Source organism: Passer montanus, unplaced genomic scaffold (assembly GCF_014805655.1).
Source record: "Passer montanus isolate IOZ18808 unplaced genomic scaffold, ASM1480565v1 scaffold148, whole genome shotgun sequence".
In the NCBI taxonomy this organism is placed as follows: domain Eukaryota; kingdom Metazoa; phylum Chordata; class Aves; order Passeriformes; family Passeridae; genus Passer; species Passer montanus.
The window spans coordinates 756,885-779,872 of record NW_024361829.1 but is presented as its reverse complement, the minus strand read 5'-3'; the positions used below and the strand labels follow the sequence as shown (position 1 = coordinate 779,872).

General features: G+C 61.8%; 2 protein-coding genes across 4 annotated transcripts; one reads left to right on the top strand and one right to left on the bottom strand.

Annotated features, from left to right (window-relative positions):
• The first annotated feature begins 2,774 nt into the window (after positions 1-2,774).
• On the top strand, positions 2,775-14,724 carry LOC120498387 (alpha-2-macroglobulin-like protein 1). Its single transcript, XM_039701030.1, has 36 exons — positions 2,775-2,973; positions 3,498-3,687; positions 3,943-4,105; positions 4,495-4,547; positions 5,161-5,181; positions 5,299-5,452; positions 5,574-5,658; positions 5,745-5,853; positions 5,934-6,054; positions 6,658-6,767; positions 6,880-7,044; positions 7,168-7,395; positions 7,714-7,771; positions 8,013-8,158; positions 8,350-8,499; positions 8,660-8,767; positions 8,986-9,073; positions 9,288-9,444; positions 9,577-9,802; positions 9,932-10,058; positions 10,276-10,397; positions 10,565-10,616; positions 10,811-10,885; positions 11,044-11,220; positions 11,327-11,408; positions 11,500-11,656; positions 11,758-11,832; positions 11,999-12,155; positions 12,253-12,470; positions 12,561-12,776; positions 12,852-12,970; positions 13,062-13,152; positions 13,275-13,343; positions 13,427-13,529; positions 13,686-13,727; positions 14,113-14,724. Exons 1-36 carry the CDS (start codon positions 2,909-2,911, stop codon positions 14,127-14,129), a joined length of 4,296 nt encoding a protein of 1,431 aa, XP_039556964.1. The 5' UTR covers positions 2,775-2,908; the 3' UTR covers positions 14,130-14,724.
• Positions 14,717-22,952, bottom strand: FTSJ3 (FtsJ RNA 2'-O-methyltransferase 3). Of its 3 annotated transcripts, none has more exons than XM_039701033.1 (22): positions 22,765-22,952; positions 22,091-22,217; positions 21,911-22,016; positions 21,737-21,783; positions 21,513-21,592; positions 20,927-21,026; positions 20,470-20,664; positions 19,919-20,034; positions 19,292-19,396; positions 19,109-19,209; positions 18,922-19,002; positions 18,687-18,839; positions 18,310-18,445; positions 18,033-18,229; positions 17,805-17,934; positions 17,568-17,661; positions 17,042-17,198; positions 16,877-16,953; positions 16,589-16,685; positions 16,323-16,506; positions 15,803-15,897; positions 14,717-15,591 (listed from the first exon to the last, which is right to left on the bottom strand). In XM_039701033.1, exons 2-22 carry the CDS (start codon positions 22,155-22,157, stop codon positions 15,402-15,404), a joined length of 2,508 nt encoding a protein of 835 aa, XP_039556967.1. In that variant the 5' UTR covers positions 22,158-22,217; positions 22,765-22,952; the 3' UTR covers positions 14,717-15,401. The 3 variants fall into 3 exon arrangements, with proteins under 3 accessions (XP_039556967.1, XP_039556965.1, XP_039556966.1); XM_039701031.1 differs by having other exon boundaries at positions 22,700-22,928; XM_039701032.1 differs by having other exon boundaries at positions 22,091-22,218; positions 22,707-22,928.
• Between the last annotated feature and the right edge of the window lie 36 nt (positions 22,953-22,988).

Here is a 22,988-nt window from a genome sequence, read left to right as displayed (position 1 = left end):
ACAGCTGGATGGTTCCCTGCAGCCAGGCAGGGATTTGGGATCTCCTGGCTTCTTCCCAGCTGAGCAGTTCCTGTGTCAGCACCCCAGGGTGGCAGCAGGGCAGGGACAGGGCAGGGTGTGGCTGTCCCCTTGTGGGGAGCAGGGTGGGCAAGGTTTCCCCTCCCACTCTGGGATAAAAGGTGTAAACCACGGGCACAGAGCTCTGGTTTGGCACCATTCCTGCTCTCAGGAGAGCTGGATTATGGAGGAAATCCTTCAAATCTGTTGCAATCATCTGACACCAAACTGCAAAGAGGCTTCCCATGAGGAACATCCCACGGGATCAGGAGATGTCACATGGATATGGCCAAGGGCACAGGAAGGTCCCACATCCCAGAAAACTCCTTTAATCCTTTCCTGTTTCCCAGGATTCCCAACATGTGGCGTAGTCTGTCAGCTCTGAGCTGGCCTGGGGGGGCACCACACCCCCACCCTGGTAGTGGTTTGGCTGCCCAAAGTTTGGGTTTGGGGGTTGAGCATCAGTGGAATGATGGAATGGTTTGGGTGGGAGAAACCATAAAGCCCATCCAGTTCTGCCATGGCAGCGACACCTTCCACTGCCCCAGGCTGCTCCAATCCCATCCAGCCAGACCTTGGGCACTGCCAGGGATGCAGGGGCAGCCACAGCTGCTCTGGGCAAAACCTTGTCCTGCCTGGAGGGGCAGGGCCCAGCCAGAGCCCTCCCTGGATTTTCCACTGGCAGTGGGAGGTGAAAGCTTGAGGAGGGGAAAAAGCCTTGGCAGGGGGGCTCTGGGAACACCTTGCTTTTTCTGGTGCTCCAAGGCCTGCCCTGCCTGGCTGCTTGGGGTGCCCAGCCCTGGCACAGCTGGGATCCCATCCCAGGAGGGGTTTCACAGCCCTGTGGATGTGGCACTTGGGGACAGGGGACAGCGGTGGCCTTGGTAGGGCTGGGGGAGCCGTGAGCTCCTTATCCCATCCCAGGAGGGGTTTCACAGCCCTGTGGATGTGGCACTTGGGGACAGCAGTGGCCTTGGTAGGGATGGGGGAGCCGTGAGCTCCTCGTCCCATCCAGGATGTCTGGCAGGGCACTGACCCCTGCCCACATCCTGGCAGGACTGGGTGAACTCGGGCCGTGCCCCTGCCTCGTGTCCTTGGGGGTGGCAGGTCCAGCCCCTCCGGCCACCCACAGCCTCTGGAGCTGCTCCAAAGGGCAGGGAGGTGGGCACAGAGCTGTGTCCAGCAAAACCTGAGCTGGGCAGGCATGGGGACAGAGCTGTGGTCAGCTGAGATCCCATGGAAAAGGTCAGCCCCATCCATGGCTTCCTGTGAGGCCCTGGCACAGGGTGCCCAGAGCAGCTGGGGCTGCCCCTGCATCCCTGGCAGTGCCCAAGGCCAGGCTGGATGGGATTGGAGCAGCCTGGGGCAGTGGGAGGTGTCCCTGCCATGGTAGGGTGGAAGTGCTTTAAAGTCCCTTCCAGCCCAAACCATTCCAAGATTCCATGGTTCCCACAGCCCCAAAGGGAAGGGAACTGCAAGGCCCCAGAGCAGGGGATGTGCTCAGGACTGTGGGGCTGTCGTGGAGCCCCTCAACTCTCCCACATTCCCACCAGGACACGGGGAAGCTGTTGGAACCCTGGAAACAGAGAATTTTGGACTTTCTGTGCTGACAGGCACTGACCCCCAAGAGAACACTGCATTGACCTGAGGCCGTGGAGAAGCTTCCAAAATTGAATTATAGCACTGGGATTGTGCGTGTGGAGTTTCAATAGAAGTGTGGAAATATCACAGGGTGGAAAACTTAGAGTTGAAGGTTTTAGAATATAGTAATAGATATAAAGATGGAGGTTTTAGGACGGAGGCTGGTCCTTCTCCTTCTTCTTCTCTCCTTCTCCTTCTCCTTCTCCTTCTCCTTCTCCTTCTCCTTCTCCTTCTCCTTCTCCTTCTCCGCGTTTGGGTGGTTTTGTGTAATTGGATGAAAATGCCTGCCTTGCAGGGCACGGGTGGTTAGTTATTGGGTTAAAAGTGCAAATAATTTAATAATTAATTAATAATTAATTAATTTTAACAATTGGACTTATTGGGTTAAAAGTGAAAATAATTTAATAATTAATTAATAAATAATTAATTTTAACAATTGGACAGCTTATCCTTTAAAGTTCTTGTAGAGAGAGATGTTGGGTTCCATTTTTACCTTGTTAGAGAGAAGTGCTGTAGAACTCAGGGTTTGTGAGAGTGTAACATAGATAAGAACTAATAAACATCTGAGTCCCCCCAAAAAATACCATCTCACTCATTTAATCCCAACCTTAACATATAAAAGATGTGAAGAACCCCAGGAAGCAGCTCAGCCCTGCCCTGGCATGTGTCCAGCTCCCACGTGTGGAATGGGAGCAGATGGGCCATGCCACATCCCCACACTGTCCTGTTCCTCTGTCCAGACTGGGTGAAACTGGGCAAAAAGCCAGCCTGGGACATGTGACCTGCCCAAATCTGTTTAAATTTGAAATACCTGTCAATTTTCATTTCTGAGAAATCACCCCCAGCTCCCAGCCCCTCCTGAGGTTGTGCTCCCTGTTTTCATTTCCCATGTGTTCCCGCTGCCTTCTGACATCATTTCCCAGCAAACCTGTGTGGAGTCCTGCCCAGACTGAACCTCCAGGGACCTTTCCCAATATTGCAAACATCCCTGGAGTCCTTGACCCCCAGAATCTGTGGGCAGAGGGCAAACATTGCCTGGGCTTTATCTGCAGGTGCCCCGGGCTCCTGTGCCAGCCCGATTTCCTCAGTGGGTGGGACACCAGGATCCATTGCAGAGCCTGCAGCGGATCAGACCCAGACCCAGAGCGAGCCAAGAGCTGCAGGGGGAGGCTGTGGCTGTTCCCAACATCCACATCCAGCTGCGGACACGATGTCTCCAGCCCTTCCCATCCTCTTCACCATCCTGCTCCTCTCAGCCGGGGCCTCTGGAGCACCGTGAGTCCCCTCTGTGTCCGTCTGTGCCTGCTGGGGGCTTTAGCCTTGGCTCCCTGGCAGTTCCTGGGGGGTTCAATCCCTCCTGTGCCTGCTGGGGGCTTTAGCCTTGGCTCCCTGGCAGTTCCTGGGGGGTTCAATCCCTCCTGTGCCTGCTGGGGGCTTTAGCCTTGGCTCCCTGGCAGTTCCTGGTGGGGTTCAGTCCCTCCTGTGCCTGCTGGGGTGGTTGATCTTCAGCCTCTTGGCAGTTCCTGGGGGGATTCAATCCCTCCCATGCCCTGGTTGCTGCCCAGGCTGGGGGCTCTCCCTGCCCAGGAGCACTGAAGACACGACCCTGGTGGCCCTGGTGGCTCTGGTGGCTCTGGTGGCTCCAAGGAGCTGCTGTGCCCTCACCTGCAGAGCTGAGCTGAGAAGCCCAGAAGCAGAGAGGGGAGCCTGGGGGGGTTCCTGTGCTCTCAGGAGCTTTTCCAGGTCTTTGTGCTGGATGTGCCTCACCCCAGGGCTCTCGTGTCCCTTGTCCCTGGCAGGAGTTACGTGGTGGTGTCCCCGGCCGTGCTGTACCACCCTCACCCTGCCACGCTCTGGGTGCACCTCAGTGACCTCCAGGGGCCCGTCCAGCTCCATGTCCAGCTGCAGGGGGACAGCAGGACCCCTCCCACCACCCTGCTGAGCAGAGAGGTCCTGGAGCCTCACCTGCACCTGAACGTCACCTTCCCTGTGAGTGTCACCCCAGTGTCACCCCAAAGCAGCCGGGTGGGCCTGGGGGGCCTCCAGGCCGTTTCCATCAGGGCTGGGGACAGATGTGACTTTCCCTGTCTTGCGGCAGGGCCTGCCCCTCGCACTGACAAAGCCAGGCTCAGCCGGTTATCCCGGAATGGTCCCTGGGTGTGGGGGGTTCCTGGGGCCGGGCGTGCTCTGGGTCACCCGGGACCTGTCCTTGTCCCCACCCCGAGCCCGCTGATCCCCCCGCAGGCTCCAGCCCCCGCCAAAGGCAAGGAGGAGATCGTGGTCCTGCACGTCTCCCTCCAAGGAGGTTCCCTGAATGTCTCCGAGTCGAAGAAGGTGCTGCTGAGAGCTCTGAGCCCTGGCATCTTCATCCAGACCGACAAGGCCGTCTACAAGCCTGGGCAGGAGGGTGAGGGGGGCAGGGGGACCACCCTGCCCTGGGGACAGCCCTGGGGTTGCACTGCCTGGAACGGGAGGGGTTATCCCGGGATGTCCTTAGAGGGGTTATCCCGGGGTGTCCTTAGGTTATCCTGGGGTTTCCTGTGTGGGGTTATCCCGGGGTGTCCTGCGAGGGGTTATCCTGGGGTTTCCTGTGTGGGGTTATCCCGGGGTTTCCTGTGTGGGGTTATCCCGGGATGTCCTGGAATGCCCAGCACGGGCACAGGGCAGTGCCAGGGCTTGCTGGAGCCGTGCTGCTGAGGGGCAGGGAGGGCTCAGGGTGGGTTTCCCTCCACCTTCCCACGGGGAATTCCTTCCCTGTGGGTGAAGGCGCTGCTCCATCTCCGTTTCCTTTCCCAGTGAAGTTCCGAGTGGTCTCTTTGGAAAAAGACCTGACCCCCAGCAAGCAGAAGGTGAGAGCAGGGCTGGGACGCGGGGAGGTGACAAGGGCTCCCTGCAGTGTCCCAGCCGGCCGTGGGAGAGGTGTGGGAGTCACCTTTCCCCTCGGGAATGCTGCCCCGGCCAGCTCTGCCCGCGGAGCTGCCCCCGGGGCAGGGATGCCCTGTGCTGGGCAGGGGTGCAGCAGGACCAGGAGAAAGCAGAGGGCACGTGTGACACGGGAATGTGCCCGTGCCAGCTCCCGGGCAGGGATGCAGCCCTGGTGAGTGGGAAGTGGGGAATGTGCTGATATCCATCAAGGCACCAGACACCAGGAATATTGGCAGGCTCAGTCTCTGGCAGCCCTGAGCAACCACTGGGGTCCCTGGAAGTGCAGGATGTTCTCAGATTAAAGGGGTTCTGGACCCCTCCTAAGGCACTGGGCGATGCCGCCTCTCTGTGCCACGCTGGCAGTGCCCTCGGCTCATACCTGCCAGAGCCAGGCTCAAAATCCATCCCAGAGCACCTAGAGGGCTGGGAAGCTCAGCGCATCCCACCCTCCCTCTGCCCCACCCACGGCCGTGCCCATGCTGGTGAGACCCCAAAGAATGGAACTGCTCCTCTGACCATCCTCTCTTTGCCTTCCAGCTGCCCCTGGTGTTCCTGAAGGTCAGTTTGGGACCCCCAGGGGGTGGGGTGGGTTTGGGGGGCAGGGAGAGGCACACAGGGCACAGCCAGGGGCTGTCTGCCGGCTCCCCGGGCGCTGATCCCGCGTGTCCCTGCCAGGACCCCAGCGGGAATCGCATCGCGCAGTGGCGGGAGCTGAGCCCTCGGCAGGGGATCGTGGACTTGTCCCTCCCGCTGGCCTCGGAGCCAGCCCTGGGCACCTACACCATCAGCGTGGAGGGGAAGAGCCATTCCTTCAGCGTGGAGGAATACGGTACCTGGGCACTGGGAGCTGGGTCCCCACCATGGGCAGCAGGTCTCGAGCCCCTGCAGCCACCCAGGAGATGTCACTGTCCTGGGAGTGACCAACCTGTGTCCTTGTGCCTGTCCACTAGTGCTGCCCAAGTTTGAGGTGACCATTCATCTCCCCAGCGTGCTGTGGGAGCAGGACGAGAAGTTCCCGGTGAAGATTTGCGGGCGGTGAGATGGGAGCAGGGAACAGGGGGGGATGGGGGGATCCAGCGGGGTGGGGCCCCCCTAACAGCCTCTCCCCTGTCCCCACACAGCTACACCTACGGGAAGCCCGTCCAGGGGAAGGTCCAGGCTGACTTGTGCCTCAGCCAGAGGTTCTGGTCTCCCTGGAGGCAGCAGATCTGCACCAGAGTTATGGGACAGGTGAGAGTGGCTGGGACTGGGCTGTCCCTGGGGTGGCTCCTTCCCGGGAATGCTGCTGATGGGCTTGATCTTCCCTCCAGACGGAGAAGAACGGCTGCTTTGCCACAGAGGTTTCGTTGGCTACCTCCGAGGAGATTATTTTGCCTTCATTTTCGAGGAAGAAGATTGAAGTCAAGGCATCGCTGGTGGAGGATGGGACAGGTGGGGATGGGGGTGTGGCCATCCCTATGTGCTCCCAAAGGATTGGTGCTCTCCAGGAACACCCAAAAGCGCTGCTGGGATTTAGGGATGCACATGCAGGGATGGGGTTTGGCTGGGAGTGTGAGTCAGGGCAGCCTGGAAAGACTTGGAATTCCAAGCAGGGGAAAAACACCGTTCCAAGATGCAGCAGCTCTGGCCGTGCTGGGAGCTGAGTCCTGGCAGTGCAGAGTGGTTGGCGGGGTGGCTTCGCTTCCCAGCTCGTCCCTCACTCACCGTCCTGTCACACCTGGAGTGCCTGGCCTGGCTGGAGGGAGGAGAGCAGGGCTTGTCCCTGTGCCCAGCGCCCCAGGGGCCCCTCATGATGGTGCTTTGGTGAAGAACCTGTTCTGAAGTGTCTGCCCCCAGCTGCACCTCAGCTTTAGGTCTGGAATATTCCACAGGGCTTGTGCTGCTCTTGTAGGAGATGCAAACCGTGCTGGGAGCTGCAGGAGGAAAGCCCAAATGTCCAGGGACTTTTTCTGCAAGGGAACAGGAGCGCTGGCCAAAACTAAGCTGTATCCTGTGTCCCTGCAACACCCTGAGATCCCCACTTGCTCTCCACAGGGCTGGAGATGAAGAGCACCAAGAGCTGCAAGGTTTTAGCCAAAAGAGTCACGGTCACCTTCGAGAACCCCGATCACGCCTACAAGCCAGGCCTCCCCTACAGCGGGACGGTAACGAGGGCTCCCCTCTCCCCGTGGGGCTCACCTGCCCTTGCTGCTCCCAGCCCTGTTCTGCCACAGCTGCAGCCCCAGACTGCAGCATCCCCCCTTCCCTCCCGCACAGATCCGGCTGCAGGGAGCCGACGGCTCCGGGCTGCCCCAGAGGCAGGTCCTGCTCTCAGTCATCATCCAGGGAAAAGAGTGGACACAAAGCTTCCTGACTGACAGCTCAGGGAGAGCCTCCTTCCAGCTGGACACCTCTGGCTGGAGTGACTTGGTCTACTTGCGGGTAAGTGCCCCACCCTTGTCCCCCCTCGGGGGTCCCGAGCTGCTTCCTCCAGTGGAGTGGGGCCTTGGAGCTGCACCAGCCTCGGGGGCTGCTGGTGGGCTCAGTCCCTGATTCCCACCTCAGGCTGAAGCCAACAGGACAGCTGAGAGCCAGGAGGGCTCAGCAGGACTCAGGCCCCAAGGTGCCTTTCTGACAGCCAGGCCCTACGTGTCCAAGAGCCGGAGCTTCCTGCACATCCGCGCCCCGCAGGGGGAGCTGCCCTGCGGCCACTCCCAGCTGGTCCGCGTGGATTCCATCTTTGGCAAGGAGGCTTTAGGCACTGAGCTGAAGAACCTGGATCTGGTTTTCATGGTGAGCCCCGGCCCAGGGAGGGAGGGCAGCAGGAATCAGGGCGATTCTGTGGGAAGGGCCACATCTCCACACAGGTTGTTCATGGTGGTGTCCCCAGGGACAGAACAATGAGCAGCCTGTCCTGGAGGGACTGAGGGACCTGTCAGAGGAGGTGGCTGCTGCCACTGTTGGGCCTGCACTCCCATGGGAGCTGTTGGAAGGCTGGAGACTGGGCATGGTCAAAAATTGTCCCAGAACTCTCATTGTGGGTTTGTCCTCCACCAGGACACTTGGATTCCACAGTCAGCATCCATTTTGTTTTCACCCCCTCCTCTGCAGGTCCTGGCCAAGGGGTCCATTACCAGCATCTTCAGGAAAGAGGTCTCTGCAGAGCCTGGTACGTCCCATGGCATGGAGGGGCTGTGCAGAGCTCTGCTCCCTGTGTCTGCTCCTCCACGAATGCTTTGGGTTAGAAGGGGCCTCCAAGCCCATCCCATTCCATGCCCCTGCCCTGGGTAGGGACACCTTGCACTCTTCCCAGGGTGCTCCAAGCTCTGTGCAACCTGGCCTTGGACACATCCAGGGCCGGAGCAGCCACAGTTTCTGTGGGTAACATCTCCCCCCTTTCCATGGCCCAGGACAGAGAGCCTCCCTCTCCCTGGAGCTGCCCATCGGGCAGGAGCTGGCACCCATGGCCAGGCTTCTGGTCTACGTGATGCTGCCCAACGGTGAGATGGTGGCTGATGTCACTGAGCTCTCTGTGGCCAAGTGCCTCCCCAACCAGGTGAGACGAGTCGGGGTTGTCCATGGCTGCCTGCCTTGGGATCCATCCTGCTCCAGGAGCATTGCAGTGTCACAGTTTCCCAACCCATTCCCTGCTCCCCAAACCCTCTGAGGAGAGCCTTCCCTTCCTGTGGCTCGGTCCTGCCCTCCACAGGAGGTGACTGCCCTCTGTCCCCTGGTGTCCCTGTGCAGGTGAAGATGGCATTTTCCGAGGCCAGGGCCCTGCCCGGGGCAGCGCTGAGGCTGCAGCTGGGGGCTGCCCCGGGCTCCCTGTGCGCTGTCCGAGCTGTGGATCGCAGCGTGCTGCTCCTGAAGCCCGAGGCTGAGCTCAACGCCGAGGCTGTGAGTGCTGGCCCTGCCTGGGGTCCCCCTGCAGCCCCAGGAGCAGCCTGGGCTGGGCGTGGGATGATACTGGCTCAAGTGTCCCTCACATGGACCCAGTGCTGCGGTGGGCAGAGCCCTGTGCTCTGAAAATGAGGGTTTTGCATGTCTTTATTCCCAGGTCTACAAAGCACTGCCCAAATTCAACTACCCCCACAATATCAAGGATGAACCATTATGTGACACTCACTGGCGGAACTCCAGGGTGGAAACCCACAAGTTATTCCAGGTGAAGCCCCTGGGCCTCACGGTTCCTCCCCATCCTGGAGCCACCCGTGCTTCTCCCAGGTGCTGGGAAAGCCACACCTGTGGCAAAGGGCTTCCCTTTCCTGCCAAGCCCAGGCTCCTTCTCCACTTGTTTTCTGTAGCCCTGGGACTACTCACTGCTGGAATGGGGATATTCCTCCTGCTGGCTGTGGGGGGTGGACAACCTCTGCTTTTTCACAGGATGCAGCACTGAAGCTCTTCACCAGTGCAAAGACCAGGGAGCGTTGCCTGCCCAGGCCCCCCATCGTTGGAATGCCAGGTGTTGGAGGTAAGCACAGCCCTGGTGCTGGAAAGAGCAAAGAGCTGGTGGCCAGTCCTCGCTGTTGTGTCCTCAGAGGGACTTGGAGCCATCCAGAAAACACAAAAGGCACCAAAGAGAGTGCAAGAGGATGGAAAAGGATTTTGGTTACCCTTGTGCTGGCTGCAGGCAAGGTCCAGCTGAGACCTGAGGCTCCCAAGTTGAGCTCTGCCTTTTCCAGTAGAGCCAAGATCAGAGCGCTTCCTAGTGGCAAACAGTGTTCAACCAGAAACGATGCCAGTGCTCACCTCAGCTGTCTTAGACATCGAGGACAAGGAAGAGCCCCCAGCACCCCGGACGTACTTCCCAGAGACGTGGCTGTGGGACCTGGTCCCTGTCGGGTGAGGGAACAGCTCCCAAGGGAAGGGAGTTGGGGACCTCAGGACTCCTTCTCCCTGTGGGTTGGCACAGCGGTGCCACTCAGCCCGTGCCACCAGCCGTGGTGGGGCGGCCTCACGATGTTCTCCATGCAGGGAGAGCGGCTCTGCCGAGGTGACGGTGACAGTGCCCGACGCCATCACAGAGTGGGAGGCCGGGATGTTCTGTACGGCCCCGCAGGGCCTGGGGCTGTCCCCTGCTGTCACCCTCACGGCCTTCCAGCCGTTCTTCGTGGAGCTGGCGCTGCCCTACGCCGTGGTGCGCCACGAGACCTTCACCCTCAAGGCCACCGTCTTCAACTACCTGCGCCAGTGCCTGCGGGTGAGCGGGGACAGGCAGGGGACCCGGGGCTGTGGCAGGGGCTGATGGAGCTGTGCCATGCTCTGGCAGGTTTGGGTGAGGCCAGGGAGGTGAGCCTGGCTCTGATGGAGCCATGGCTGTGCCCCACAGGTTCAGGTGACATTGGCAGAGTCGTCGGAGCTGGAGGTGTCACTGAGTGCAGGTGACACCTACAGGGGCTGTGTCTGTGCAGATGAAGCCAAGACCTTCCAGTGGGGCGTGCGAGCCACCAGCCTGGGTACAGAGCTGCCACCACCCCACCCTGCTGCCCGGGGATCCCCTCAGGGGATGGGGTTGGGTGGGCAGGGAGGGCATCTGGGGAGTCCTCCCTTGCCCCACTCCCACCCTTCCTGGGGACCCCCAACCCAGTCCAGCCAGCCCCACCCCCAAGGCCAGGGGGCTGTGCTCAGGTTTGGGGGCTCCATGGGGACTGAGGGCCATGTTTGTACCTTCAGGGGAGGTGAACATCACTGTGAGCACTGAGGCCCTCAGCTCCACCGAGCCCTGTGGCAACGAGCTGCCCCTGGTGCCGACCCAGGGCCGCGTGGACACCGTGATAAAGCCCCTGCTGGTGCAGGTCAGAGGGTTGTGGAGGAGGAAAGTGGGATGGATTTGGGAGCAGGGCACAAACAGCCCTCGGGGGGCAGTGGGAGAGCACCCAGACATGAAGGCAGGGGTGACCAAGGGGACTGGGAAACAGGCAGGTCCCTCCTCCTGACTGACTCTGGTGCTGCTTCCTCACAGCCAGGGGGGATCCTGGTGGAGAAGACTCACAGCTCCCTGCTCTGCCAGGAAGGTAGGACTGGCCAGGGGTGTTGGGCAGTGCCGTGGGATGTGGGCCAGGGCTGCTTGGCCACTGGTCACAAGGGCCACCAGTCCAGAGGAGCCAAGGGTCAGGGTGCCTGGGAAGGAATGGGGTGGGTGAGGCTGCCACAGGACAGGCTGCGAAGAGCTGGGCATTCCCACTGTCGTGGCCCTCTGTCCCCACAGGTGCTGAAGAAGTGTCCTTGGAGATTCCTGCAAACATCCTGGAGAGCTCCCAGAGAGCCCACGTCGCCGTGATGGGTAAGGGACAGGCCGGGGGGGCCTGGGGAGCATGGGGGACAGGGTGGGTGCAGAGGTCCCCAGGCTCAGCGGGACATGGGACCACCCAGAACTGACATGGACAGGGACAGGGATGCTGGTGGCAGGGGCACAGCTGATGATGTGTCCCCCTCGCACAGGTGACATCCTGGGCAATGCCCTGCAGAACCTGGACAGACTCCTGGCCATGCCCTACGGCTGTGGGGAGCAGAACATGGTGCGCTTTGCCCCCAACATCTACATCCAGCAGTACCTGGAGAAGACGGGGCAGCTGCTGCCCGACATCCGCGCCAAGGCACAGGGGTTCCTGCAGAGCGGTCAGTGGGAGCCTGACAGGGACACCACTGTCCCGCAGCCCCCTCCTCACTCCGCCTGGCTCCCCTGGGCACAGAAATAGTGTCCTGTCCCCATGTCCCCCCGCAGGGTACCAGCGGGAGCTGCTGTACAAACACGACGATGGCTCCTACAGCGCCTTTGGGAAGAGCGATTCCACGGGCAATACCTGGTGAGGGCTCTGCCGCTGCATCCAGAGCTCCCCCTGCCACTCGGGGAGGCCAGCGCTGACCCTCAGCCCTCCGGTGTCTCCCTGGCTCCAGGTTGACAGCGTTTGTCCTGAAGTCCTTCGGGCAGGCCCGAGCCTACGTGGCCATCGAGGAGCGGCACATCACGGACGCGCTGCAGTGGCTGCAGCAGCGCCAGAAGAAGAGCGGCTGCTTCCGCAGCGTGGGCAAACTCTTCAACAACGCCCTGCAGGTGGGGCAGGGCTGGGGACGGGACCCAGAGTGTGGTCTGGGCGGTGGGGATGTCCCTGTGTTGGTGTCACAGCCGGACCCGTGTCCCCCATCCCCTTGCAGGGCGGTGTCTCAGACGAGCTCTCACTCTCGGCGTACGTGACGGCAGCGATGCTGGAGCTGGGACTGCCCACGCTGGTGAGGATGCACCCTTCTTCCCCACAGGGACTGGTGGGGTGGGGACAGCTGCTGGGACAGGGGACTGGCCATTCCAGGCCACCTTGCAGTGCAAACTGGGCACAGCTGGGGGCACTAGGCAGCACTGGGGGCTCTGGGCTGGCTCCTGACTCTGCTGCCACACCAGGAGCCGGTGGTGAGCTCAGCCCTCAAGTGCCTGGAGGCCTCTCCCACGGACGACCCCTACACCCAAGCCCTGCTGGCCTACGTGTTTGGGCTGGCAGGGCTGTGGGAGCAGCAGCAGCAGCAGCTGCAGAGCCTGGCCCAGCACAGCGTCAGTGCAGGTACTGCCCGGCCAGGGCACCGTGGGCAGTGCCACCTCTGGGAGGGACCCCAGCCCAGCCCGCAGCAGGGGCTGAGCTGCCACCCCTTCTCCTGCAGACGGGCAGCTCTACTGGAAGAGGAAGGGGCAGGCTCAGAAGGCCTTGGAGCTGTCCTGGGCCGCGGCTGCGCCGGCTGAGGTGGAGATGACAGCCTATGTCCTGCTGGCCTACCTGTCCCAGCCCTCTGTGTCCCCTGCTGACCTGGGGACAGCGTCCCAGATCGTCCGCTGGCTCTGCAAGCAGCAGAACCCCTACGGGGGCTTTGCCTCCACGCAGGTACCGGCCCTGGGCTCCAGGGGCTGCTCCAAACCTGCCCCTCCTGGGAGCCACGCTCAGGGGTGACCCTGGCACTGTCCCCGTGCACAGGACACCGTGGTGGCCCTGCAAGCCCTGGCCAAATACGCCGCCCTGACCTACGGCAGCAATGGGGACGTCACGGTGACGGTGACATCGCCCACGGGGACGGTGCAGGACTTTGTGCTGGACAGCAGCAACCGGCTGGTGCTGCAGCGGGCGGCCCTGCCCGAGCTGCCGGGCACCTACGGGCTGCGAGCCCGCGGGCAGGGCTGTGCCCTGGTGCAGGTGGGTGCAGCCTGGGCTCCCTGTCCTGGGCGCTGTCCCTGTGCCCTCACCGGGCTCACCCTGTGCTGTCCCCAGGTGACCCTGCGCTATAACGTGCCTCCCCCTCCCAGCACGGGGGCCTTTGAGCTGCGCGTGGAGACGGAGCCGCTGCCGGGCACGCCGAACCCGCAGTTCCTGCTCCGCCTCTGGGCACGGTAGGGCTGGGGCTGTCCCGGGTTTGGGGAGGACAGCAGCAGCCAGGGAGGGAGGGAATCCTTAAGCCCACCCCGGGGTCTGCCCTTGCAGGTACAGCGGGGAGCGTCCTGCCACCAACATGGTTGTCATCGAGGCCAAGCTGCCATCGGGCTACAGCCCAGACAAGAAATCTGTGGTGGAGGTGAGGAGCCCCCCACCTCCCTCTGGTCCCTGCCTGGGGCTGCAGGACATGGAGGGACACCTGCTCGGGGTGCTGGGCACCCATGGAGCAGCTGTGGCCCCTCCTGAGCCCTGTCTCTGCAGCTGAAGAGGCAGAAGCTGGTGAAGAAGGTGGAGGTGCAGCCTGACCAGGTGACCATTTACCTGGACCAGGTGAGATGGGGACAGGAGCCCTGGGAGGTGAGGGGTTTCCCCATGGTGGGTGGCTACACCTCCCCCTTGGGCTGTCTCCACAGCTGAACAAGGAGGAGGAGACCTTTTTCTTCCGAGCCCAGCAGGACTTCCTAGTGAGCAACCTCCAGCCAGCCACCGTGTCCCTGTACGACTACTACGAGACAGGTGAGCCCTGCAGGCTGAGTCCCCCAGCCCTGCTGCCAGCCCTGCGGCCCCAGGGGCTCAGTGGGGCGGCAGATCTCCCAGCTCCCACTGATGAACTTTGGCTCTATAAGGGAGCAGCTCCTCCCAGGCCCATGGTCACCACCTCTCCCATTGCAGGTGACCGTGTGGATGTGTCCTACACTGCACCCCCCAGCTCAGGTAGGGGCTGAGCCTGCCAGGCCAGGGGTCACCCCACCCTCGGGACCCTGTGGGGACCAGGAGGGCCCCAGGGGAAGGAGGCAGGGAGTGGGACACAGGAGGCCATCCCGGAGTGCTGCCCTGATTGTTGGGGATTTGCTGGGCAGAGCTTGGGGCAGAGGGCAGGGATGGCACTGGCAGCCTGGCCAGGCGTGTGGGCTGGGGGTGCAGGAGATGCTGGGCCTCTTTGAGGGGGCTCAGCCCCCATCAGCCCTGGCCTTCCTCCAGCACCCTCCTGGGGTCACACAGGGGATGGGGCTCAGCCAGAGGGTCAGGGGCAAGCAGGGTGGTGGTGGGGGGGTCTGGGGACTCTCCTCTCACAGCACCCCCATATTCCATTTTGAAGAGAAGGAAAACGTGTAACTCAGCCTGGAGCCTGGCAGCCCATCCCTGTCCCAGCTCCTGCGGCCACCAAGGACAGGGACAGCTGAGGGTCTCTGCTCCCACCCTGGACATGGTCCTGACCCTCCATGGGGGCAGGAGATCCTCCCAGCAGCACTGGCCCCCAGCAGGGCCCCTCTGGATGGAGCCACAGCTCCCCCCCAGGATCTGTAGCCGAGGGGCTCCTGCAGGCCCAAGGACACACATGGACTTGGCTGAACAGCCACACTGGGAACTGCACAGGGACACCCCCAGGCCACCTCCTGCCAACCCTGCACGGGGGCTCTGGGGTGCCAGCTCTGGCCTCTCCCCTGCCCACAGCACCTGAAGGAGACCCAGAGCTCCTCCCTCACGCCAGAGCTTCCCTGGCAGGTCCCCACCACCCCTCACCCACCCTGGAATCCAGAGTGCCACCCCAGCCCCCTCCCCAGCACTGACACAATGCCAGTGTCACCACGAGGGACTTGGGGACACTGCAATCGCAGCACAAACCAGTCAGGTGCCTCTTGGAGAGAAGCTAGGGCCTGGTGGACCCCAGCCCCTGCCCTGGGTCTAAATAAAGCAATGCAATCAAGCACTTCTTTACTCTTGGTCTTTCTCCTTGAGGGAGCAGGGGGTGGGGACAGAGGGGACAGGTGGCTGCTGTGGCCTGGGGCAGCAGGTGAAGGTCAGGAGAGTCAATCCCTGTCAGACAAAGTTGGGTGGGCTCTCGAGGCATGAGCAGCTGTACAGAACACAGCCAGCAGTGCCCTCTCTGCCTGTGACACGGCACAAGGGGACATGTACAGCATGGGTCCCTCACCTCACCCAGGTACCTGACACAGCCCTGGGCCCCCTCAGACAGGTTAATTAATCTCTGCTGTCCTGGGCAGCTGCTCCATGCAGAGGCACCACTCTGTTCTGCCACCTCGGTGAGAAACCTGGCCCAGGGGTGTCCCCCAGAGCCACACCCTCCCTGGGGACAGCTGGGGCTGACGTGGATGCTCCTGTGATGTCCCCAGGGGGAGTCACCCAGCAGAGCCAGCCTGGTGACACCTGGAGCTGTGGTCAGGAGCTGGGGCCACAGCACTAGGGCCAAATGACCCCTCTGTGCCCAGGGGAGGCCATGAGGCACTGTCACAGCAAGGCACGGACTAAACAAGGTGTGGCCAAGCCCCAGCCCTGCCCCCAGGGCTCCTGAGGTGGCGGTGGGGCACAGGAGCCAGCCCTGTGCCCCGAGCAGAGTCCCTTGCTGGGGATGGAGCCACTCCCACCTCACTTGTGGCGCTTCTTCTTCTGCTCTTTGCGCTTCTGAGCCCTCACGTCCTTCTTGAGGCGGCTGTCGACCACCTTGAACTGGCCCTTGACACCAGGGGGACGCCGCACCCGGCGTCCCACGCCCTTCTTGGCCACCAGGTAGGTGACCTGGCGCTTCTCCTTGGCCAGCCCAGCCTTCTTGTAGATGCTGCAGGAGAAGGACAAAGGTCAGATGAGTTTGGGTGAGACAAAAACCAAACATGGGGTTGGGACAACATCGGGTCCCACTCCTCCTCTGGCTCTGCCACCCCCAGATCAGCCTGGCTGGGGCCACAGAGCTGTCCCAATGGCTGAAGGGACATTGCCCCACCACGGCCCAGCCACAAAGGGATGAGCTGGGTCCTGGCTTGGCCACTCACCGGCGCAGCTGGGCCACCTTCTCCCGCTCCGAGATGTCCACGGTGCTCACCACAGCCTCGGCCTTCTTCTTCATCTGCTCCAGCTTCTTCAGCATCTGGGGACAGCCAGGGGGGACAGAAGGTCAGGGGAGAGACAAAGGGTCAGGGGAGTCAGAGGTGGGACGGAGGTTGGAGGAAGGATGGGGGATCAGAGAGGGTGGTCAGAGGAGAGACAGGGGAATTGGAAGAGGGATGATGGGGGGATCAAAGGTGGGACAGGGGGGTCAGAGATGGAACGGGGGGGTCAGAAAAGGATGGAATATCAGAAATGGGACAGGGGCATTAGAGGAGGAACAGGGGGGTCAGGAAAGGATGGGGAATCACAGATGGGACAGGGACATTAGAGGAGAGACAGGGGCGTCAGGAAAGGATAGAGAATCGGAGATAGGACAGGGGCATTGGCAGAAGAACGGGGATCAGAGAAAGGACTGAGGCTCTAGGAGAGGAGTCAGGGCATCCCTAGGAGCCCATCCCCACTCACCCTTTTCTTCTTGCGGGCCTTGGCCTCTGCCACCTTCTTGATGGGGCGGGCGTTGATCTCCTTCCAGCGCTGCCGATAGGCCTCCACCGTCTGCTTGTCCACGGGCAGCTGCCGGCGCCGGTGCTGCCGCTCCTCCTCCGTGAACCACTCGGGCAGCTCCCCCTCCTCCTCGTTGTACGAGTACCTGGAGGGGCCAGGTGACCTGTGAGCAGGACGTGGGCCCCCCTCAACCTGTCCCTGCAGCCCCTGCAGCCCCCAGCTGGTACCTGTTGAAGGAGTCGTCGATGAGGTCCCGCCGGGCCTTTTTGGAGGTGGCAATGACAGAGCCGAGGGCCAGACCCTCTGCATCCAGGACTCTTTTCACTGTGGGACATGGGACAGCTTGGCCTGGCTGCAGCCCAGGAGCCAGGGAGCAGCCCTGGGGAGCATGGTCTGTCCCTGCCCCCATGTCCTGTCCCTCCCGAGGGACCCCCAGGTCTGTCCCTGCCTCCTGTCCATCCCGAGGGATCTCCAGGTCTGTCCCTCCCGAGGGACCCCCATGGCCCCCCACTCACCTGGTTTCTCAATAGGCACCACCTCGAAGCCACAGGGCTCGACACGGCCCCGCTTCCTCCCCACCGGTGCCAGTGGCCTGTGGAGAGGAGTGGGCAGGGCTGGGGTCTCTCAGCTCTTCAGGACTGTGGAGCTGAAGGGACACCCAGACCCCCCTCAGCTCTCACCTCTCATCCTCACTGCTGCTGTCATCGTCACTGCTCTGCTCCTCCTGAGCTTCACTGGCATCGGGAGCTGTGGCTGCTGCAGGGCTGGGCTCGGCTGGAGCCTCCTCCTGGGCCACCTTCTTGTTTTTCTTCTTCTGCTCTTTCTTTGTTGTTTTGTCTGGAAATGGGAAGCACTGGGTGAGACAGAAGCCTCCTCCTGGGCCACCTTCTTGTTTTTCTTCTGCTCTTTCTTTGTTGTTTTCTCTGGAAATAGGAAGCACTGGGTGAGACAGGGCCAAGGCAGACCCTGCCACAAACCCTCTTGTAGACATCCTGCTCATTAACACAGCACTAATGACAGCTTGTTAGTGACACATGCTGGGAACACTCTCTGGTCGAGTGGGAGGTGCTCCTGCCCGTGGCCAGGCTTGGTGATCTTTGAGGTCCTTTCCAACCCAAACCATTCCATGCTGCTGCTCAGGGCAGCATCCCCATTGAGGCAGGACCCAGTGCTCCACAGTGGGACTGTCCCTCTGTGTCCCCTCACCTCTCCGAGCCTCACGCTGCCTCTCAGCCAACATCTGGGCCTGGCCCAGCTCCAGCTCCTCGTCCGCATCATCCTCGATGCCAGCGAAGGCGTCCTGGCACGGGGAGCAGAGGGGTCAGACCCAGGGCAGGCCTGACGGGGCCAGCCCCAGGGAGGTGGGGTCAGCCCCAGGGCAGGCCAGGGAAGCTGCTGGGGCTGAGGCTGCTCCATCATTCCTGCCTCACAAACAGGACTCACCTTCCCGAACCACAGGCTGGTCTGTCGCTCCTCCAGCACGGATTTCTCCTCCAGGGGGACCAGCAGGGGATTCTCCACTTCCTGCCCTTCCTCCTCCTCCTCCTCCTCATCCTTCTGCTTAAACTTTGCCCTGTGACGCGGAGCAGCAGGATCAGCGTCCCCAGCCCTGGCTGGTGCTGGAGCTGCTCCCAGGGCAGCCCCTGCCCCAGGAGGCCTCTCCCCTCTCACCTCTTCCCCCGCTGCTCCCGCTGCAGCTTCCGCTGCCGGGCCTCGATCTCCAGCAGCTCCTCTGGGTCCAGGTCGCTGGCCAGGGACACGTCGTCCTCTTCATCGTGATCAGACACGTAGATGTCATCGTCCCCAGGGCTGATCTCCAGCAGGGCGTCAGCAGAGGCCATGTCCCCGCGGGACAGCTCATTCAGCAGCTGCAGCACAGCTTAGAGTCACACAGGTGACAAGCCAGGCCCCTGTCTCACCCTGCTGTCCCCAGGAGCTCCCCACCCACCGGGGTCCTGTGGATGCTCTTCAGGGAGAACATGCTGGTGTCACCATCGTCGGCAATGGACACTCCAGGCAGGTCCATCTTCAGCTCCACACGCTCCCGCTGCTTCCTCTGCTCCTTCAGGATCTTCTTCTTCTTCCTGGACGAGGCAAAGGAATGAGGCCACACTGTCCCCACCACACACAAACAGCCCAGAGGCTCACCCCCTGCCACAGCACTGCCAGCCCCCTGCGAGGAGTGCTGGGACAGCCTGGAACACTGCTTGGAGGAGCAGAGGAGCCCAAGGACCCCAAACTCACAAACCCCCCAGCAGAGGGACAGGCTGACACTGCCACCCTCTGTCTTCATGGCTGCAACCCCATCCCTCCTCCTCTTTTTACCTCTTCAGCTCTGCCAGCTCCTTCGCCTTCATCTCTGCCAAGGCCAGCTCCACCTCCTCCTGCTCCTTCGCCTCCTCAGCAGCCGCAGCTTTCGCCTCCATCTTCTCCTTCTTCTCCTCCTCCCTGCCCTCCTCCTCCTCACCGGAGCTCAGGCTGCCAAAAGGAAGAAGCTCAGAGGAGCTGTGCTGGGGACAGCCCACCCCAGCCTGGAGACAGTTCTGCTCCGTGGCCCTACTTGATATCCAACTCCTTCGCCTGCTCCTTCAGCTTCTTGGCCAGGAACCGCCGCAGCTTCGTCCTCCAGTTCAGCAGGGCCCTGGGTGGGGTGGCAGCTGTTAGGGACAGCCAGCAGGGCCACCTGGGGGGTGTGGCTGTCCCCCAGGCCCAGCTGGGGGTGTGGCTGCCCCAGTGTCCCCCAGCACCTGAGCTCCTTGCGGCCCAGCACTTGGATGTCCTTGCAGCACTGGCGCAGCTCCTCCGTGGTGGAGCTGTGATTCTCCAGCTCCCCATCTCCCAGTGTGATCTGGCACAAGAAAAGGGATTTAAATTTAAATCCCAGCCTCTCCTCCACAGGACGGGGACAGAGAGTCCTTCCAGGCACTCACCTCGTTGGCCTTGGAGAGGAAGTCCACAGGGTTGGGAGCCTTGAGGAAGTCCATGAGGGTGAAGCGGTGGTACAGGGTGGTGTCACCCTCGGCGTAGCCTTCGGCCTGGGGGGAAAAGGGGCTGTGGCAGCCAGGGCAGGGGACACACAGGCAGATACCACCAGCCCTGAATGGTGGATGGGGTCACCTAATTCGTGTCTTGCTGCAGTGACCACGTAAACGTGTCTGTGGATTGATCTCAAGGACTTTAGAAATCGTTTCCAGCCTCAGCCTGAGCTAGAAGTCGTCACCAGCCCCAGCCCAGCAGCAGCTCCCAGCCCCCCTCAGACACAGGAGCTGACAATGGCAGGATTTTGTCAGCTCCACACTCAGTTAAGACTACCTAACACAGACTGACTGTCCTAAAGCCACCTCAGAGAGACACAAACCCTGTGCTCAACCCCTGTAGGGTTTAACTGACCCAGCCCCAGCCTCACAATCCCCACTTCAGTGACTTTAGGGCTCCAAACCTCTCCCAGAGTGGCTTTTCCAATACTTCCCATCCCAAAATCCTGCATTCTCCAGAACAACTTTAATTCTCTCAAGCTCTTTAGGCCCAGTCCCATTTGTGTCTGGCCTTGCTCATACCTTGGGCTTCTTTTTGCTGACCAGCTCACTGACAGACTTGGCGGTAACCTCCACATCCTTGAAAGCATATTTGGGGTCAAAAAACTTGCTGTCAATTTTGTCTGGAGCCTGATAACCTGGAGTGGAGGGATGAGAGCCGTGAGAGTCATTCCTCTGGCACAGAGGGCTCATAACCAATCAGAATGGAGGAATCAGAGCCATTCCTCCTGGGATGGAGGGATCAGAGCTACTTCTCTGGAGAGAGAGGGCTCAGAGCCATTCCACCATCCCAGGAGGAATCAGAACCATGAAAACCATTCCTCCTAGGATGGAGGAATCACAGCCAGCAGAGCCATTCTTCCCAGCATGAAGGCATCAGAACCACTCCTGCTGGGATGGAGGGATCAGACCCACCCAGAATGGAAGGATCAGAACCATTCCTGCTGGGATGGAACGATCAGTGCCACCCAGAATGGAAGTATCAGTCACTCCTGCTGGAATGGAGGGATCAGAGCCACCAGCAGGTTCTCCCAGCCCCACCCCAGCCCCACCAGGTCCCCCTGGCTGCTCACCCTGGCACACCACAAAGATCTCAGCGGACTCGTTGCGGGAGGCCTGGGGCTTGGTGGCCTGGACCTTCTGGAAGAACTGCTGGAAGATCCACAGCAGGGGCTGGTAATCCCGGGAACGGAACACCTTGGTGATGAACCAGCCACCCTTGCACAGGAACTCACAGGCCAGCTTCAGGGCCATGAGGGTCAGGTTGGCTGCAGCAGGAGAGAACAAGGAGTGAGGGAGGGAGGGACTGACCCTTCCCTGGGAGGGTAGAGACAGGCTGGAATGGGTTTCCCAGACAAGCTGTGGCTGCCCCATCCCTAATGCCAGGTTGGACAGGGCTTGGAGCACCCTGTGACAAGGGAAGGTGTCCCTGCCCATGGCAGGGGTGGCACTGGATGGGCTTTAAGATCCCTCCCAAGCCCGAGCAGCCTGGAGCTCTCTAGGAGCAGGGAGCTGTCCCTGTGTGCCCACCCTGGGAGTAGGCGTCGTGCACCCAGCTGGCTCCCACGTTGGGCGCTCCATCGTTCAGCACCACGTCCACCTTCCACGTCTGCAGCTCCTTGCGCAGGGCCTGTGGGACAGGGACACCTGTTTGTCCCTCAGCGAGGACCCCAGCCCATCCCCTGTGACCCCCCTGCCACCACGGGGACCTGCAGGGCCCCAGGCCAGCAGGTGACCCTGGGGCAGTGGCACCATGATATTTTATGGAAATCCCTTCACCAGGATTTTTTCTGCTGAGAAGTCTCAGAGGAAAAGAAAACGAATAATTATCTGCTACTGTGGAATGCAACAGGTATATCTTTGATTGGTTCACGTTGGCTGTTTCTATTTAATCATGATCCAGCTGCATGGACTCTCTGAGACTCACAGGTTTTTATTACTCATTCCCTTCCTTTCCAGCTTTCTGATAGATCCCCCCTCTCTATTCTTTTTAGTATAGTTCTAGTATAGCATCTTAATATAATAATACAATAAATCAGCTTTCCAGAACACGGAGCCAAGATTCTCATCTCCTCCCTGGTGCTGGGGACCCTCAAGCACAACCACAGGGCAGTACCTGGCGGCACTTCTCGGTGGTGATGTCCTCCTGCAGGGTCACCACGTTGGGAATGGGCTTGATGGGCACCAAATCCACCCCTGGGTGAAGAAACACAGCAAACCCCCTCAGAAGGGGCTCCGGCCCATCCCACGTGGCTTCCCCACGCAGCCCCCCTGCCAGGACCCCCTGTGCCTGTCACAGCCAGGGACTGTCCCCAGCTCCTGCCAAACGCCAGCGCTCACCGATGATCAGGCTGGACACCGGCATGAACTTGGAAGCCACCTGAAGCCTGGGAAGAAGAGAGGGGAGCAGAGCTTGGAGCCCAGGAGAGCTCTCAGCCTGGCGCTGTGCTGCCAGGGGTGGGGACAGAGCACGGGGCCAGCTGGTGGCACGGTGGGCGGCCTGTCCCCACTCACCAGCCGCCGGGGGCCGCACACAGGTCCAGCAGGGCCCGGGCCTTCTGCAGGAACTGGAACTTGCGGTTGAGCTGCAGCAGCTTGAAGGAGGAGCGGGAGCGGAAGCCTGGGGGGAGCAGGAGGCTGGTTCAGGGGGTGCCGGGCCCGGGCCCCGTCCCCAGCGCCGGGCACGGCCCTCACCCGTCTCCTTGGCCAGGTGGTAGAACTTGTCCCGCCGGCTCTTGCCCAGTTTGCTTTTCTTGCCCATGGCGGCGGCGGGGCGGCCCCTCGGGGGGGCTGGGGTGAGCTGTCAGCCGAGGGCTCGGGCCTGGGGGGACACGGGGCTGAGGGGCGGCCTGGGGGCCCCGAGGGGCTGCGGGGAGCCCCGGCCTCCCTCGGTGTCCTCCCAGTGTTCCCTCAGTGTTCCCTGCGTCTCTCCAGCTCCCTCTCCGTGGTCCCCGCGTTACCCCTCCCAGTGCCCCTCCAGTTCCTCCCTCACTGCCCTCCCAGTACTCCCCCAGTGCCCCTCCAGTTCCTCTCCCAGTGCCCTCCAGTCCCCCCAGCGCCCCCCATCGCTCCCGGCACTGCCCCCTCAGGCTCACCCGCGCCCCGCTGCCCCCGAGGCGCATCCCGGCCCCGCTGTTCTCCCCTGAAGCCTCCGACCACCCGGGCTCGACATGCCCCCAGCCCTGACACCCCCGTAGCCCCTTCCCCAGCCCGAGCCGCCCCCGGGACACCGGCGGGACACCGGCACGGCCCCGATCCGGACCCGATCCCCACCCAGACCCAGACCCTGCTGCTGCCCCAGACCCTGCTCCTGCTCCTGCTGCTGCTGCTGCTCCCGGTCCCGGTCCCGTCCCGCCGCGTGCCCGCACCGCCTGCCCGCCGTGCCCTGCGCGAAGCACTCAGCTTCCGCTTCCTCTTGCTCTGGCCGCCATTTTAGGAGTGGCGCGCCCCTCCTCGCAGCCTGCGGGCGGAAGAAGGGGAAGGATAACGGGTCCCTCGGAGGGGCGGTGAACAACAACGAGCCCGCTCGGTGGTGCGATCCCAACCCTGTCCGTCCCCTCCCGTTCTTTACCCACGGACACCTCACGCTCGA